Source organism: Dendropsophus ebraccatus, chromosome 3 (assembly GCF_027789765.1).
Source record: "Dendropsophus ebraccatus isolate aDenEbr1 chromosome 3, aDenEbr1.pat, whole genome shotgun sequence".
Classification (NCBI taxonomy): Eukaryota; Metazoa; Chordata; class Amphibia; order Anura; family Hylidae; genus Dendropsophus; species Dendropsophus ebraccatus.
Window position 1 is genome coordinate 143438567 of NC_091456.1, and position 19316 is coordinate 143457882.

The 19316-nt window shown below is 40.0% G+C and overlaps 1 protein-coding gene across 1 annotated transcript in view; it reads left to right on the forward strand.

The window, feature by feature from the left end:
• ANKRD34B (ankyrin repeat domain 34B) overlaps positions 1-18800 on the forward strand; it is a 31307-nt gene extending 12507 nt beyond the window's left edge. Inside the window, exon 2 of the mRNA XM_069962855.1 lies at positions 12516-18800. Within this exon, the coding sequence (XP_069818956.1) occupies positions 12548-14116 (1569 nt within the window). The 5' untranslated portion in view covers positions 12516-12547 and the 3' untranslated portion in view covers positions 14117-18800. The remainder of the gene's footprint in view (positions 1-12515) is intronic.
• Positions 18801-19316: the final 516 nt, after the last annotated feature.

A 19316-nucleotide genomic window follows, 5' to 3' on the forward strand; every position in this document is an offset into this window, starting at 1 on the left:
GGAACCTTCTGCTGGTTTTTTGTTTTGCTCAGGTTGCCTTTGTCTTCAGATTGTAGTTGAACAAGAGCACATTGTCCGTCTATAATATTACTGTAATGTATTATTTCTCTCTGTTGTGTTTGAAGGATATTAACACTGAGAACAAATTATAAGATACATTGCGCTATGATTTATGGCCTTATTTTCTGATACCTAATTTACAACTCCACTTGGGAGTCTAAGCTTGGGATTTATTAGTACCTGTGGAATACAAATGAGTGGTACTTGGGAAAAAGCATCTGATGGAATGTTGCTGGATCCTTCCTAATAAAGTATAATTGATCATGAGATGACTTACTATATTATCCTTTATCCAATGTGAATTTTATTTTAATCCAAAATATATTTTCTCCATCATAAGGAATTTATATTTGCTTCTTTCAAACGCTGTTCAGAGGGTTTTAATGAGTTCTGAGAATTACAAGTAGACGTCTGTGATCACGGGCTAGATAGTGGAAAGGATTGAGGAGAACAAAAATAATATTTGCAATCATAAAATGTCTTCTGATCTTTTCTTTATGTACAGTGCTGTGTCCTGTTAGCTGGAAAAGTAAGAAAACAGACCAAAAGTATCTAAAGGAGAAGACATTTTTTTCAAATGAGTCTGGGGGAGTTGGCTGCACATAACAACATGCACCTACCTCCCAAGCTCAAGCACATGGGTCGCCCCTCACTCCGGTTCCTGGTCCCCCGGCCACTGACTGGCTGAGCAGAGCTGACATGTCCCGACCTGGGTCCCCACTCCGACCAGGAACCGGAGCGAGGGACATGCCTTCATGGACTACATGTCCAGTTACCGGGCGGAAGGGACAGAGCACCCCTGCACTGGAGTCGGGGAAGTAGGTGCACATTGTTATGTGCAGCCACCTCTTCCCTGGCTCTTTTGAAAAAAATGGCCGACAACCTGCTGATATGTCCCTATAGCACATGGGGAGCTGAGTGGAGGTAACTTTCTTACCTTCATCCTCTGCGCTGTTTTCATGCAGTTTGTAGTTAAAGGGGAACTCCAGGTAGAGGTTAAAAAAATGAAACTTCTGCAGAAGCATAAAGCATTACCTGTCTATCCCAGTTTTGAAACTACCAAAAATCCATTTGTTTGGGGGGATTTTGTTCTGTTTTGTGTTTCTGCACTTACTGGTTTATCAGTTGTACACAGTAGTACAGGTTCCAGAATAAAATGCTTTTCCTCAGCTGTTCATCACAGTCCTCCACCCTGCCTATTACCCGCCCAAAGCTGTTGCAGAACATCTAGGCTGCGTTCACACATCGCAGTTTCATTGTGTTACTGAATTATTTGCAGTACTTTATGATTTCATTGTGGTCCCACCCACACAGCACACTGTATTCTCTACCTGTAACACCACACAGCACACTGTATTCTCTACCTGTAACACCACACAACACGATGTATTCTCTACCTGTAACACCACACAGCACATTGTATTCTCTATCTGTAACACCACACAGCACACTGTATTCTCTACCTGTAACACTACACAGCACGCTGTATTCTCTACCTGTAACACCACACAGCACGCTGTATTCTCTACCTGTAACACCACACAGTACACTGTATTCTCTACCTGTAACACCACACAGCACGCTGTATTCTCTTCCTGTAACACCACACAGCACGCTGTATTCTCTATCTGTAACACTACACAGCACACTGTATTCTCTACCTGTAACACTACACAGCACACTGTATTCTCTACCTGTAACACCACACAGCACGCTGTATTCTCTACCTGTAACACCACACAGCACTGTATTCTCTACCTGTAACACCACACAGCACACTGTATTCTCTACCTGTAACACCACACAGCACGCTGTATTCTCTACCTGTAACACCACACAGCACGCTGTATTCTCTACCTGTAACACCACACAGCAAGCTGTATTCTCTACCTGTAACACCACACAGCACGCTGTATTCTCTACCTGTAACACCACACAGCACGCTGTATTCTCTACCTGTAACACCACACAGCACGCTGTATTCTCTACCTGTAACAGCACGCTGTATTCTCCACTTGTAACACCAGACAGCACACTGTATTTTCTAACTGTAACACTACACAGCAAGCTGTATTCTCTACCTGTAACACCACACAGCACGCTGTATTCTCTACCTGTAACACCACACAGTACACTGTATTCTCTACCTGTAACACCACACAGCACGCTGTATTCTCTTCCTGTAACACCACACAGCACGCTGTATTCTCTACCTGTAACACCACACAGCACACTGTATTCTCTACCTGTAACACCACACAGCACTGTATTCTCTACCTGTAACCCCATACAGTACGCTGTATTCTCTACCTGTAACACCACACAGCACGCTGTATTCTCTACCTGTAACACCACACAGCACGCTGTATTCTCTACCTGTAACACCACACAGCACACTGTATTGTCTACCTGTAACACTACACAGCACACTGTATTCTCTACCTGTAACACTACACAGCACACTGTATTCTCTACCTGAAACACTACACAGCACACTGTATTCTCTACCTGTAACACCACACAGCACACTGTATTCTCTACCTGTAACGCTTATATTGGAATAAAGTAAGAACTTTTAGAATTTTTTTTTCTTTTCATATCCACACCCATATTATGATCAAGCATCTGTTATCTTTGAAGTTGAGCCCCACAATAAGGCTCTGATCCTCTCTACCGTTAAGCATCATTTACTTGTGTTACTGCATCATTTTTGTGAATACGCTGCAGTACTGTAATGACACTCCAACATGTGTGAACACAGCCCTAATTTCACTGCAGACTTCTGCACAATGAGAGAAATCAGTGCAGCACCTGCTTCTGGCCGGTCAGAGATGGTAAATCACTCAGAGGATTGGGGGTTCCAGCCAAGCCTCCTGGGACATCACGCCCTGCCCCCTGTCTGCATCATCAGCCTGATCTCAGCAAACACACACAATGTGAGACAGAGGCATGGAAAATTTGTCTCCTAAGGTGGGAGAGCAGAAGGAGCAGGAGACAATGTGGATATGCACAGGGGCCATTATTCTTCATATCCTGGATTTCTATCAGCTACCAGTGTGGCAGAACCGTACAGATATGGTAATACATTATATAGATACATATATTTAACTTTTAATGTACTTTTAATAGAAAACAAGTTTTTCTTATCCGGAGCTCTCCTTTAAGTCAATATGAGGACCACAATACTGACTGAAATATACGTAGTGTGAACCCAGCCTCAAACTACATCTTCTCCTTTCAACTCTGTTCTCAATCCCATGAAACTCATCTGTACATGGGCAACTAGAAACAGTACCATCTCAAATGCCAAATGGGAGGACAGTTTAATAATCCTCAGTTCAATCCTGAGTTCAAAATGACGTCCGTCATTTTGCATTTTGGGCGCCCTTCAGTGCAATGATGGCTGTTGGTACATTATTCTAGTTCAGGTGGACTATTTTGGTGCTGAGGACCACCCCCATACCTACATAGGTAGAATTTGCAGAGTATATTTTCGGGTCACATAAGTAACACTCATAGCATTTACTAATATGCCTGGAAACAGTGCTGGGAGCCAAATAGCCATCTATTTATAGGTGCCGGGGTGATTTTATCATGATTGGTTCCCTTTAAAGAGGCAAAAAAACATTTTTAAATCAACAGCTGTCAGTTAAGGTCCTATTACACGGAGTGATTATTGTTTAAAAATTTGCTATAAAGACCGAAAATGACCGATTATCTGTCCAACAATCAAACAACGAATAAAAAAAATCGTTCATTTTTAACTTTCAACATATTTTTAAAAATTATTGTTGGTAGCCCGCCGATTGTTTGTATATCTGTCCGTGTAATAAATCGTTTGCCGATAAAACATGCTGTAAGGGTTTTACGATTAGCGACCGTATAACGACGTAAAAACAATTGTTCATAACAGCAATCGGTGAATGTAATAACCGCAGAATCGCTCTCTACAAAATCGCTAGTTTTAGACTTCCATTTAAAATTAAAAGTTCTTCCAGAACTTATGAGCTGCTGTAGTGTATTCTTTCAAGTCTGACAAGGTGCTCTCTCCTGCCGTCTCTGTCTGTAGGAAATTCCCATAGAAAACCTCTACTGCTCTGCTGTTCCTGACACAAACAGAGGTGGCAGCAGAGAGCACTGTATCCGACTGAAAAGAATACTCCACTTTCTGTAAAACATACAGTAGCTGATAAGTAATAAAAGACTTGAATTTTTTTTAACTAGAAGTAATTTACAAAGAGAATCCCCTTTAGTGAGAAACTGATGTCAAAATATATGTGGGTTTTCACCGCAGCCCCCCTGCCATGCTGTGTGAACATACCCGTAGACTTTGTAATCTCTAGTAGAAGGCTGTGTTAAATCACTTACTTATGTAGGAGGCTAATGATAAAATGTTAAAATTGTAATGTGTAGTCATCTCCAGCTTGGAAGTTCATTGTTTTCTAATATTGTTGTTGAGGAAAAACTATAAATTAATGGCTTGTTCACAAACCTAACAAGTTTATATCACAGTATTTTAGAAACATTTCAGCAGATTAATTAATGCTAATGAATGAGTAGACACATACTTGCTTTTAGGCAAATAACCCAAAAAGGCAGATGAAGCTACTTTCTGTTGACTTGCAGTCCAGATGGAAGATGTGTCTACTGATGCTAAATGTACCAATTAGGGAATATTTAATTGAAAATGGAATTGCCATGATTTTTTTTTTAGAATAGATATACTGACTAAGGAAAAAAAGGAAAAGTAAGTGATCACTTTAGATTTGTGCATTATTATTAATACAATATAGCTAAACTAATAGCACATGTAGGCTATGTTCACACACTGTTGAAATGATGGTTGCTTTTATCAAACAGACATCGTTTACTGACAAACAACAGCCTTTGTTTTATCATTTCAAAATAGTCATTTCAACAGTGTGTGAACATAGCCGAACATACTCTACTTGACTGAGTACTTCGAGTAAACATCCACAGTGCAGGGGGGGGGGGAGTAAATGAAGGTCTGTGTTAATGACTAAACACCAACAGCTAAAAAGTGTTTGCCCATTAAAAAGAGGTAAAAAAAATCTGATTACTGACAAATCTATTCATTTCAAGAAAGATTGCTTAATGTGAATAATGCTTTCATGCAAACAACTTTAAGATATGTTATAAAGATGCGTCAAGCTGGAAAAGGCTACAAAAGATCTAAATGTATTTATTCATGGTAAGACAAATTGTCTACCTATGGAGAGTATTAAAGAGGAACTTCCATGAAAATGAAAAAAGACAGGCAGGTGGGGGGTACCGCTCCCGGGTCTCGTTGATGGTCACCGGCTGTCATCTTTTGCTGAAATCCCGGGATGTCATGTACCCAGCTCTTCCAGCTGCAGTGTCACAGCCCGGCTGAAAGATTGGCTGCTTAACCAGTCAGTGACTGGGGTGGTGTCCTGCCCCAGTTGCTGATTGGCTAAGCGGGCAATCACTTACCCAGGTAGCTGGCACAAGGAATTCTGTGCTGCAATGAAAATTAGACTGTTGACCCTGCCCCATTGTGTAACCAACACAAGCCAAAAAGTGATCTCTACAGAACATGAAGGGGGAGATTTATTATCCTCTGCCTGTTGTGTATGATACTTACCTTCTCTGTGGTGTATGCCTGACGTACCCCCAGCTCCCCTAATGTCTGGACGAAGGGGCACGGGGAGGAGGCGTGGCCTCCTCCTGCACCAGATTTACCATGTTTACACCTGGGGTAATTGCGGGGGGGAGGGAATATAAGACCAGCATACAAGTCTTCATAAATTTCCCCCGAAGGGTAAACAGTAAAGAGCATACAGTCTTTGGGGACCAACAGAGGACACTCTCCTAGACGCTGTAGCTGATGCACTACAATGTCCATATTTTGTCCACAATGCCTTCTTTTTTGGTCTTCTATCATTATGTTGTTTTTGTGAGAGCAGGTCCATAATGAGCTTTTTTAATTAAAAAAAAAAAAAAAAAAACATTGATAGTAACACAGAAAATGATAAAATATGTCACCAATAGTCGCCTCTTTTAAAGGGAATCCGTAATTTACTTTCACTATTCCATGTGAACCATGGGCAGCATACAACAGGGACAGACTCCCTTATTATAATGGTCTATGTGTGGTATCCTACCACGGGTGTTACTTTTATATACACCCTTCAGAAAAGTCTGTACTTATTGTATAGAAGTGGTGATGAAAGTAGTGATAAAGTTTCGCCACTAGATGTCGCTAAATTGGATATGTGTATTCAGATGCTACACAGCTGAGGGGTGTAAATTGTTATTGTTTCTTTGTATGTCACATGGATCTGCAAACCTATGGGAATCTGTTCTTCTCTCTCTTTACTTCTTCTGTTTGCACTCTTCACCCACTCACAGCGCACTTTAGATGCTCTGAGGAAAGGAAGTCACATGGGTAGAGGAGTTGCATGAGTCTTTCGTGTTGGACATTGTAGAGGAAGGATGCAAGCTACACAGCTCTCTACAGTGGTCCTATCTGGGCCCTAGCCCTCTGCCAGGTCCCCTATCCAGTTCAATCTTAGCTAGAACCCCGTATGGGTAGGACGCAAGAGAGCACACAGTTTTCTTATCAATAACACTACACAACACTATGCAGTGTTAAATCCCTTTCAAGAGAGGACAATTCAGAGACAACCTCAACCCATGCCATGGAATAGGAGAGTCACAAAGCAGGACAGTATCCACAAAAGCCACAGAAGCTATGAACTGATCCAGATAGAACAAACTTGCAGTACGCCTAGGAACTCTTTTGCAGCGCGATTGTCAGCAGGGAACCCTCAGCATTCCGCTCATCCCAGGTGACAAGGTCTGGAGCCTGTGTCACCCTCTAGGACGGTACGGCCAAATCTAGTAGGCATAAGTTGGTGTGAAGACTTTCAGGTCAATACATGACTTCTTCTTCTTCTTCTAAGTATTCTTCTACTTGATCCTCCAACATCCCGGCAGAGCACAGTACTACTTGGGTTGAGACTCTCACGAGATTCTCCTCTCTGCTACTCTGCTTCTCTGTATCACTCAACACGCTACTCAGTCAGCACAACTGTATTCAACACTATCTTCCTGTCGCAGATTCGGTATTGCCAAGTATGTGCCTACAAGTGTGATCAAGTGTACTATCAAGTGTTTTATCAAGAGAAATGTCATAACCTAGTAACTTGCTGCAAGCACTTACTCTTCAGTAAAAACAGCCTTATTTATGATACAGAGACTCTGTGATCTTTCGCCTTAAGCCGACACAGCACACACTGCAACCTTGGGAATTTCCCTTTTCTGTGGGTGGGAGATCTGATAGTCTGGGAGGGTCACTACATCACTCTGGTCATCCGTGATTACACCATCCCAAGGGACCCCGTAGCAGCCCAGCAGGACACTGACCACAGGGGAAAAAGGTACAACCGACCTCCAAAAATAAAAGCAGGCGTGCCATTACACATGTGTGCCTACCCGACGCTGGCGTCACAAATTAACACCTCGAGGTCCGGCTGTATCTTGGCCAACCACCACCAGAGTGGAGTTACACTTCACCATCTGACATAGTGACAGGATTTGTTTTTTTATAGATTTAAAAATAACATTGGTTGCTATCTGCCCAAGCCAAAATTCAGACAAATGTCTATCTAGGATTGTTCAATCTGGGCCATTGTTTTGAATGATTGTCATTTTCTGATTGAAGATTCCATTTCAACAGGTTCCCTTACATTCAAAATGCATTTGTATTCAAAGGGAAAATAATTTTAAATAAGAAAAAACTAAAAGTAAAAAGTCTTCCCATGTAACTATAAGTGATATTATACCTCTCGTATATATAGGGTTGTGTCGGTAATATAATGGTGTTGGCATATTAAACGCCATTCCTCTAGCACCTCCACATTCCTCTCTCTGTTCTTTCATTGTTCACATGTGTAAAATGACTGAATTATCCAGTGAAACATCTGGCGCTCGCAAATCTTCACTTACTGTAAGAATGGAGGTTCGTGGAATAAGGATTGTGTGTTGTACTCCTGCCAAGGATCTCATAGAAATTGGCTGTATTGCTAGAAATTACAGGCTGCATGGAGCATTACAAGTGAAAAGCATAGGTTTGCCTTACCGTATGATGGCGATCAATTACATCAATTACCATGTTATAGTCAAGGCTTAAGACTTCTGTTGGCTGACATGCTGTAAACATGTAATGTACTGTGAGAGCTGCTATAAGACTGAGTGATTACATTGCCTACTGTCAAGGAATGGCTACAGTAGGTGCTAAAATAGTTGCTGTATTCCAGTGTGTTGTATTAGTGATCACTTATATGCAGTGGTCGCAATATAGTCCTAGGTGACATAGCCCTTCTCCTTCAAGCAAGGGAGCAATGTACATCGCTGTGTCAGCAGGCTATCTTGGAAGTTAAGTGCCAGGGAGCGAGAGTAACTTTTTATTTACTAGGACATCCCCTCTTATAGAGCATAAAAACTGTCTATCACACATAGTTTATGGCATTTTCTAAATTTTAAAAAACTTGAAGGGATTTTTCGACGATAAACGATTTCAAACGACCGCAATGGTGAACGACCTTGAATCGATTACGCAATTACACGGAACGATGATCGTTACTTATGATCGTTCTTGCGGTCGTCCTGTCATCGCTACTGCGTTGGTCTCTACTACGAATGACGTCTTATTACACTGAATGATGCGCAAATGATATGCAAACGATCAACGATAAAAATAGGTACAAATTCTATCAAATGGCCAACAATTTCTCGTCGGTCATTTAATTCTTTCCTGTTATTACACGAAACGATTATCATTCAATTAAGAACGATCTAACAATTTTTCCGACGATAATCGTTCGGTGGAATAGGGCCCTTAGCCTGGATAACCAGTTTAACATCTCCATACTGTCGCCATGCTGTGTTATGACAAACACTCCAAAAAAACGAATACATTCAAATACTTTCAGTAATCTAGAAAAAAAATGCTGCTAAACGTGTGTGTAACGTGTATATAGTCAATGGGTGACCATGCAGCCTAGTGGCCAAGCGGAACTGACAGGGACAGCCCCTATGTTACTGCACTTTGTTCTCGTGTTCACTAAGGGTCGGATCCCTACTGATACATTGATGTAGCCTAACCATATGCCATCACTGTGAAATAACCCTTTTAATGTACTCTTCCTCTAATTTTCTACACTATGTACTACCCCCTAGTTCCTTAGACAGTTTTTCCTCTGCTATTCATTAGTTGGATTATCAATGCACCCAGCAATGGCTGTCAGCAGCGAGCACTTAATGATGCTGTGGCTTCATGTGATCTGATGATACATCCACCATGTCGCAGAAAACATGTTCCCTTTTATCTTTCCTATAAGATTCTCACCTATCATTCTATGTGTGTAAATGATAGAGCTGCGTTATAACCTTATAATCAATTGCTTTGTGAATGGTGGATGGTATAACGTATATGATATATTACCTTCTTTATAGAACAGCTATAATATCTCATCTACACCCTCCTTCCTTCCTCACATGACACAAGGTGGAATCTTCATTTTTTGCAGAAATGCAGAACGTTCCCAGAGAAGGTTAAACGTTAATGAATCCTCATGCTAAAAGTTAGCTTTACCAGGGCAGCCGCAGAGAAGGAATTTGCAATGGATCTTAAGGGAAAGGGACCTTTACTTGGCTCTGTGCTTATAATAGTATCTCCTGCTGCTTAGACCTGTTTGATGTGAGATAGAAATAGCATTGGCAACCTGTGGGGTCTGTGCGCTCTTTAATGTCCGGGACATCTGTAGCAGAATCTTATAAAAGAGATGCTTCTTAAAAGGGATCAGCCCTGCATGAATGAAATGGAACTGGTCAGAGAAATAAACGCTGGATATGATGATGGGTCAGCATGTACGTAGGTTTGGAACTGACTATAAACTACTAATCTCGCAGATGTTTCCAGTATCCAATGGTCAGTACCTTTCAAAAGTGGTCTAAGATTGGGCTAGATTCACACATAACGTACCTGCAGCGCCTCCCGGCAGTCAGCGCAGCGGTGAGGCAGAGCACTGATTGGCTGACCGCTAGGAGACGCTGAGAGGCCCCGAAGCAAGCCGCTGCGGGGACCAGGTACAGTATGTTCCCGGGCTGCAGGGGTTAATGGCACTGAGTTTGACATACTCGCAGCGGGATGACAATCCTGCTGCGAGTATGTAAGCCCATTAAAGTGAATGGGCAAGTATCTGCAGGGGATTTCACTGCGAATTTTCAGCGAGAAATCCGCTGCGGATACGTTATGTGTGTTTGTACCCTAAGGAAGGACAACCAATATGCTTTTGGCCACCCAAGGCTTTTCAATTTGGGTCCATTTTGTGAATGCCCACAGGGTTGTCCATGAGCGAATCCTGCAGAGATGGACCGCCAAATGGTATCTGTATACCCCTTGAAATGTCATGGCTACCATGACTTTGGCAGGAATGCGATGATGCCTCCCAAACAAACCTTTTCAAAGCCGTTTGGAAGGACTTTAGTAAGCAGTAGGTAGAGAAGCTTGGGTAGAATGGAGATCTATGGGGGAGATTTATCAAACTGCTGTAAAGTAGAACTGGCTCAGTTGCCCCTAGCAACCAATCAGATTCCACTTTTCATTCCCCACAGATTCTTTGAAAAATGAAAGGTGGAATCTGATTGGTTGCTAGGGGCAACTAAGTCAATTCTACTTTACACCAGTTTGATAAATCTCCCCTAATTTATTATTAACCTGAATGGAATTTTATTTCATCTGCATTATTGCATTAGATTGATTTCACTGTTGTGTTTACAGCTGAGGAGGTAATAGCCATCATATGAGTCAGTAAAGGGAAACTGTCAGTGGGCAGCAAACTGAATAAACTGCTGCCAATATAAAGTGGTATTTAGATCAAACGGGTACCTTTATTTAATATGTCTGTAATGTGAAAAGGTAGAGAATTGGCTTTATACAATATTGCTAAGAGTTACGCTGGGTTCACACTACCTTTTTGAAATCCATTTTTTTCATCCTTTTTTGCAAAAAAAATGTGTGTGCATCTGTTTTGATCCGTTTTTCCATTGAATTCCACTATTAAAAAAACGGATCCGTTTTTTTAACGGACACATGAGGTAGACTACATTTTTGCTTATGTTAAAAAAACGGATTCGTTTTTGTCAATTTTTTTTAAATTATGGAATTCAATGGAAAAACGGATCAAAACGGATGCACACACATGCATCCGTTTTTTCCATCCATTTTTTGCAAAAAAAGGATGAAAAAAATGGATTGCAAAAACGTTGTGTGAACCCAGCCTTACTATAATCATATCACTGCAGCCAATCACTGGCCTCAGCATTATACAGCACAAGATCACTGAGGTCACTGATTGGCTGCAGCTGAGATGTAGGTATAAACTTTAGAAATTAGAAAAAAAAAGTTGTTTCTTTCCATAAACAGTCGTAATCTCATAAAGCTCCTTTTCCATAAGGTACAAATAAAGGGTTTTGGGTCCATTGCTGGAACTCTTCCTAAGCTCACTAGTTGCTGGCAGTTCACCTATCTATTACTAATGAATAGGGATGTATACTACAAGCTTATGTTACATGGAAATATCAATTGATATCCCCCCCTTACACCTTCTCAATAGTAAATGAAAGAAATTACAGTTCAGTCATGGTAAATTATTGCCTAATGAATTAAAACAAAAAATTCCAAGAAAGGAAATTTTATTCGTGACTTTAACAACTGTTATTTTCCTGCAGGTGGCTGAGTATTTGTAAGACTCCGTCTTAGTGAAACATTCTGGCGGGCCAGATTTCAGGGAGTGTATGGAAAACAATATTTATTTTTGGTGGCAGACTCAGATGGTGCAAAACAGCAAGTAGGATGCACGGGCAGAAACGCTGCTTCTTATAACAGTGTATATGCTAATAGATCATGTTCATCTTGGAATGTCTTCTATATAAGGCACCTTGCACATTGCTACTATATTCTGCTCTTGTGGGTGGTATTGATTAGGAAATATTGGGATAGTTGGTTATAACAAGAAACCGTTTTTCTGATTAAAATGTTGCTTATTCATACAGGAAGATAGAAAACACATGAGATAGGCCATAGTAAGTACTGTAGCATATGATTACTATATATAACTGCAGCTACGCTTTAAGACCATGTTCACACAACGTATGTTTTGCATAAATCACGGCTGTTGTTGCAATTTTCCTGGTTTCCTCTGGGTATTTATTTTTTTATATATTAAAGATTTTTTTTTTTGAGCTGCTTTTCAAAGTAATACATATCAATCATCAAGGTGAATTAACATACATTGATGTATACATTACAGCGAATTACAAGGGTTATGTATTATACTGTATACTGAGATTGCTTCTTGATTGTAACCCTGTGTGGTAACATCTTATTTATCCTCTTCTCTCTACAGTTGTTGGAGACCCCGAATAGATACTAATAATAATGGATGAAGGAGTTGATGTTACAACTGAAGGTAACTCTCTTATCAAAGCGGTGTACCAAAGTAGACTCCGTCTCACGCGACTACTCTTGGAAGGTGGAGCGTATATCAATGAAAGCAATGATCGAGGGGAAACCCCACTCATGATTGCTTGTAAAACAAAACATGTTGACCACCAAAGTGTTAGCAAGGTTAAAATGATTAAATATCTCCTGGAAAACAATGCAGATCCGAACATTCAAGATAAATTTGGAAAAACAGCTTTAATGCATGCTTGCTTGGAGAATGCTGGATCAGAGGTGGTGTCTATGCTTCTAGAGAGTGGCGCTGACCCCAGTCTACAGGACCACACTGGGTTCTCTGCTCTTGTTTATGCAGTCAACTCCGGGGACAAGGAAACTCTAAAGATTCTCCTAAATGCTTGCAAGGCCAAGGGGAAAGAAGTTATAATCATTACAACTGATAAGTCTCCATCTGGTAGACAAACTACCAGGCAGTATCTAAATGCTCCACCTTCTCCAGGCATTGATCATAATTCTCCTACTCCGTGTACATCACCTTCTGAAATTGAGCTAAAGACATCCCCAACACCAATATCAAATGCTTTTGAAGCAGAAAAGGAACTCTTTAATTTTAAAGAGACTGATACCTCTATCGATATGAAAGGTTCCTCTGAGCCAGGCTCTCCAACGAAAAAGCCTCATATGATGCATATCGGAGCAAAGTTACCACTCCTTCAGAGACTACACTCTGAGCCTTGGCTGAAGATTCCTCCATCCCTGCTTCACCAACACAAAGTATCATCTCTTCAAGAGGAGCTACAAGATATCACCCCCGAAGAAGAGCTCTCCCTTAAAATAAATGGCTTAGTATATTCAAAGCGTTATTTCACTCGACATCAGAGCATTGACGTGAAGGATACTGCTCATCTTCTGAAAACCTTCGACTCTTCTGGACCAAGAAAACTCTCCTATGACGAAATCCATTCACAAACACTCTACCCCGAAGCAACACAAAACAAGTCCGAACACCCTGCTGACCAAGACCCCGATTCAGTGAACACAATGTCTGTTTCAAGCCTAAGGAGCATAGTTCAAAGAAGAAATTTAGGTGCAAACCATTACAGCTCCGACTCCCAACTCACAAGAAATCATGGTCTGGCTACTAGTGAGGACAGTAAATCTCTTTTGGAAAAAAAGAAGCTGTTTTCTCCCCCATCCTTGTTGTCAGGTTCCAGAGAATCTCTAGAAAATGTATCTGTCACAGCATTGAGTAGAAGGAATCATGCCCTTCTAGAGAGGCGCGGATCTGGGGCTTTACTGTTAGATCACATAAGCCAAACTAGACCAGGCTTTCTTCCACCTTTGAACGTGAACCCTCATCCACCTATTCCTGACATCAGTTGCCATAGTAAAGTATCCAATGTTATATTCCCAGGAGCAAAGCCCCTTGTCCCATCTGCTCCACTCTTTCCAAAGGAATCCAAAAGCAAGAAAATGCTTCTGCGGAGACATTCAATGCATACGGAACAGATTAAACAACTTGTAAACTTTGAAGAGATTCTTGGCTAAAGAAAGACTTTAAGGCAAATGGCTTGGAACTATCTTACCAGTGCGCGCGCGCTCTCTCTCTAGACAGCACCTGCCGCACAAATCGCTTCAGACCTTTTCTGCAAAGAAACAGATCCGTTCAGCTTATGCTGGATAAATTATTAAAGCAGTAAAATGCTTGGTAGTTAGCAGTAATCACAGTTTTCTCTACAATATAAATGAATTGCTGCCCTACATATGCAGCCTTTTTTTTTCTATCAGCATAGCAGGTCGTAAGAAATGCAGAAGTATGGAGAAATGATAGATTCCAGTTACTGGGAGAACACGAGAAACCAGAAAACGGAGGTTTCCCCAGTTCAGGCGTATGATGGAGGAGACCATTTGTGATTCACATTAATGCACACAATGTGCTTTGTACATGCTAAGCGATCTAGAGTATTTTCTACGTACTAAGTACACTGGTGTATTCATAGAGCACCGCTACCTCTAGAGTGAATGAACACATAGATTTATTGATACAACTATATATTTATTCCATTATTGAACATATAGAACATTGACGTACTCTTACCAGATGTCTCGTGTTTATTGATGGGGCTATTAGCAGCCTCAAGAAGCTTGTTGGTGACTATTTAAGGCAAAGGAAGAATAGTTGAAATCCAAGGTTAAGAATGCACTACATATGTTTTTGAGCCTGTTCCTTGGTATTATTAAATTACATGTGCCATATTGTGTTCTGCACAAATGCTGGAACAATTCCAGTAAGTTTGACTGAGAGGGTTTAACACTACTTGATGTACCTGTACTCGTGCCTTGGGTTTACTATGTGTGGATTGCATTGGATGGAAGACTACATACTATAGCTTTCCTAAATAGAAAGATATTTCATTTCTTTTTGCATGTGGATACAGTGATAAAGTAGAATGTCCTCTGTTGGCAACACAAGGGCTAACTTCTCTAGTGGTCAATTTTTAACGCTACAAAAGGCTACAAACAACAATGCTGTGAACCTAAAGGCCAGTCCATGTACTACTTCCAAGCTACATGTGCAGCAGATGATACAAACCAAAGAACGTCACAAAGGTCAAAGACAATAATAGGTTATGAACACCAAAAATGTCGCTGTAACAGCACGAGTTTTTTTGAGAAGATAATTTATGGTTCACAAGTTACATAAAACTTTGAGTCAGTCTGTAAAATACATTGTATTATTTATCTTTTTTTTTCATCCTAATTTATGGTTTTTAGCTGCACTGATAATTTTGCAGGCTTCAGAGCTGAAATCTTGCTGTAGTGAATTGCTTTCTTGGGAATGCCATTTTCACACCAGGCACTGTACAGGTGTCAAATGGCTTTACTTCATTACAGGAAGCCATTGGACTGGTATTGGACTGGTATTGTGGGCGACTACAACCCACCTATTGAGCAGTATATTTACAAAGATGATCAACTTATCTAAATTATATTATGTTTTTGCTTGGTTTATAATTTGTATTACTGAAAAATTATGTGTAAGCTGAATGAAATGGAAGGTGCGGTTGGCTAAGACTCTGTTGTCGAAGCAAAGGTGTGATGCTTTTGTTAGTTTTTTAGGAAGATAGGAAAGGATATGAGTAAAATGCTCACCTAGTGTCATACAGAATGAGGTCAGTGTGTGTATAATATTAGTTGATTGTGTACACAGCTTATTATATGTAACAATAACCACTATTTATATTGTGTAAATAAATAAGTTACAAGCACTGTGCAATGAATGAAAATGAAGGAGCACACCAAGTAAAACAGAGCCACTGTGTCTGCCTTGTGGGAGTGTTTTCTACACTAGACAGACCACAGTTGGTCACTGTAAAATGATCTTTTAAAGGGGTTTTCCGATAATACAAAACTTCAATTTGATTATTATTATTATTATTATCATCATCATCATTCTTATTATTATTTATTGATAAAGCGCCCTTAATTCCTGAGAGCTAACATTGAACTAAAAAATGAACATATATTGGTAAAAATGTCTGCTCTGTTGTCTTCATCGCTCCACTTCCTGTCTACTGTAAATCCTGTAGTCGACTCTATTCTTGTTGTACACTGTAGCTGGGAATTTGGCCAACTCCATCTCCCTCCCGCTATCTGGGAAGCTGCTGTGGATGTAGTGGGTAAGGCAACAGTCAAGAAGGTATAATGTGAGAGAGATAGGGTTGGCCAAATTCCTGGCTAGAGTGTACAGGAGAAACAGGAAGTCCATTATAGGGTGTACACCATCCGATGAAGACTACAGAGCAGAGAGTTTGCAACAGATGGAAAGCATGGACAACCACAGAGATGTAAAATAACTTAATGTATCAATATAAGTTTATTTATTACACATTTGGAAATAGGATACAACATTGGAACACCTCTTAAAAGATTCGTTGTTGCTTTTTTTTATGATGAATGTATTTATTATAGGAAATGAAGAGGCAATCGTCTCTATTCTGTTGATACAGGACAACTTGATCTGTGTCTGTATTTATTTATTTATTTATTTATTGCCCTACGGTATCTACAAGATGTATTGTATTTAAGACTATATTTTTGTGCATTCTCTTTATTGATCTTTGATACATATTTGTATTTTATTATTATTTTTATTATTATTATTGTCATTCTGATGATGATTGAGATCTCACCTATCAGTTTTCATTTCATTAGTATTACAGATGGTCTTCAGGCTTACCACTTTAGAGCTCAGCCATGCACAGTTTCTGTATAGTTCTCTATGTAAAGCATATTAGTTCTTAGACTAGTGCAATTCCTTAGCTGTGTAGGCTTTATGGAGTATGTGTTTTATGAGCACAATTACTATAACAATTCAGATAGCTGCTGTTTATGGTTATTGTTAGTACGCACCTTTTTCTGCTTGGTCATCTGATTTATCAGACTATAACATACGGCCAAACAAAACAGGTCACACCTACTTATGTGATATTGTTCTTTTACAACATGCTCCACACTGGATGCTGTCAGACATAAGCGGTTCAGATTTTTATTGAACCAAGTAGCACAAATTCCAAAGTGATCTGTCTGTAAGCGGCTGCAAGCCTAGAGATGGACATCACAGTGTTACGCTAGTGTAAGTATTTCTATATTTGTGTAGCAAACAAGCAGGATGCACTTACAAGCTTTGGAAATGAGAGAAGATATTTTGCTAAAAAGAAATATATTTTACGGCATGATTTTTTAAAAAATTATTCTGTGAAGGGGGAAAAAAAGCCTAAATTCTGTAACTGGTGATGAAATATGTTCATCACATACCTGTAATGTTGAGCAGACTTGTTTTTTCATTTGCCAACATCATATTATAGAGTAGAAGGAGCTTAGCAGATTGATATATAGTTTGTGGGAATAGATTCAGTATTTTATTTATATACACCTCTCTCCTTTCTATGCTTAGGGGTCCAGTGGGCGGTCCTACTAACGGTCACATTTTACTGTGTATAGAGAGGGAAATGTAAATCACTGATAACCCCGCCTATTGGACTACCTTCTGTGCTTTGGAGTCCAGTGGGTGGTCTAGTTTGTGACTGTCATCGCTCTCTCTATGGACATAAGAGTCGAAATGCGTGCAACATTACTGCGTAAAGCTGTACTACATAAATCTACAGCGAGTGCTAGGATTTCTTTCTATGATTGATTCTGTTTCCAAGCACCGCATGTTCAAACATGAGTGCCCACCATAAGTTCCTCTCTGTTCCCACCATAAGTTCTTCTCTATATGGAAAGGATATCAGTCACTGATTAGGACCGCCCACTGGATTTTTTTAGCATGGAAAGAGAATAGATGTCAATTAATAAAATACAAACAATACAATTTTTTTTTATCTCAGCAAGTCCTGCTACATAATATGATGCCAAAGGAAGGCTCGGAAAAACTGATAAACTGTGTAAGGCCTAATGCTGAGGCTCAGGGGGTGGTGCCCTTTAAGGGGTTGTCCCAAGAATAAAAATTATCTGCTATCCTATAGATAACTAGCTGAGGGGCCTTCAACTGTGAGATCCCTTCTGATCATAAAAATGGAGGTAAGTTGGACCCCCAGCATGTGGCTGGTCAAGCATGTGTACTGCCATTACATTGCCTCAAGTGACAGTTAACCTCTATCTGTTTGAGCGGTGGTGGTCCCAGCTATTGTACCCCCACCAATCAGCTAGCATTTAATTTTGGGACACCTTCTTTAAACATTGCATAAGGGCACTCTAAGGAAACTGTCCTCTCATGTGTGAATACGTTACACCTTATAATAAAGCAAGTACAGGGTGAGGCAGAAACCAGAATTGTTAACCCCTTTGTATTTTTATTTTCATGGTGGTAGCTTTTTCTATGGAGGATAATGTATATTATGGTATCTATTGGTTTAATATATAAGTTTATTTATTACATCAGTCTATATGGTCATTGTACATATATAGACCTGATGAACAGACTTTATGAAATCCTGAAAGGCATGAGTGTGAAAACACAAATCAATGCTTTCATGTCTACAATGACAATTCTTTCCATGTATATAGTAAATGACATGTAACATGTTTAGAATATCGTTGCGTTTATTGCTTTGCTCTAGTAATGGGAGAAGCAAATACCTGCTTTAAACCCTCACTGTGTGAGTGACCGATCTACTGTTGTCTAGTAAAATCTTTAAAGGAAACTTACGATTAAAAATGTATGGTCATGTGATCCACCGTTATAACAATTAAAGTTGTTCAAAGTTGTTTTTGTAGTTGTATGGTGTTTTTCGTGCATTTACAGATCTTACATATGTGATTTGTGCTTTTACATATCATTTATTATAAATCTGAGACTGTCGTACATCACTTTATACATTGTCTAGGTTCTTACAATATTTGTCAAATACAGTAGAACTCCTGTAATCTTTTTCTTAACAATACACAGAATATATACAGGAATTCAAATGAAGCTCCTATTTGCCACCGTAGGCTTTTCTCAGCTCAGCTGCCTGTCATTAACCCCTTAAATGCTGTGATCTAAAGGGATGACTGCATTTATTGAGGCAGTTACAGGATTAGTATGTCACTGACTGACTGGGATGCTGCAGCGTAACTGCAGGGGGTCTAATTACTTTCTCTGACAGGTGGAGGATAAATACCTTCCTCTGTCCTATTGAATGGGGGATCTTCTTATAGAGTCTGTCTCAGGCAGACTCTGTGGAAAGATCGCGGATAATACTGA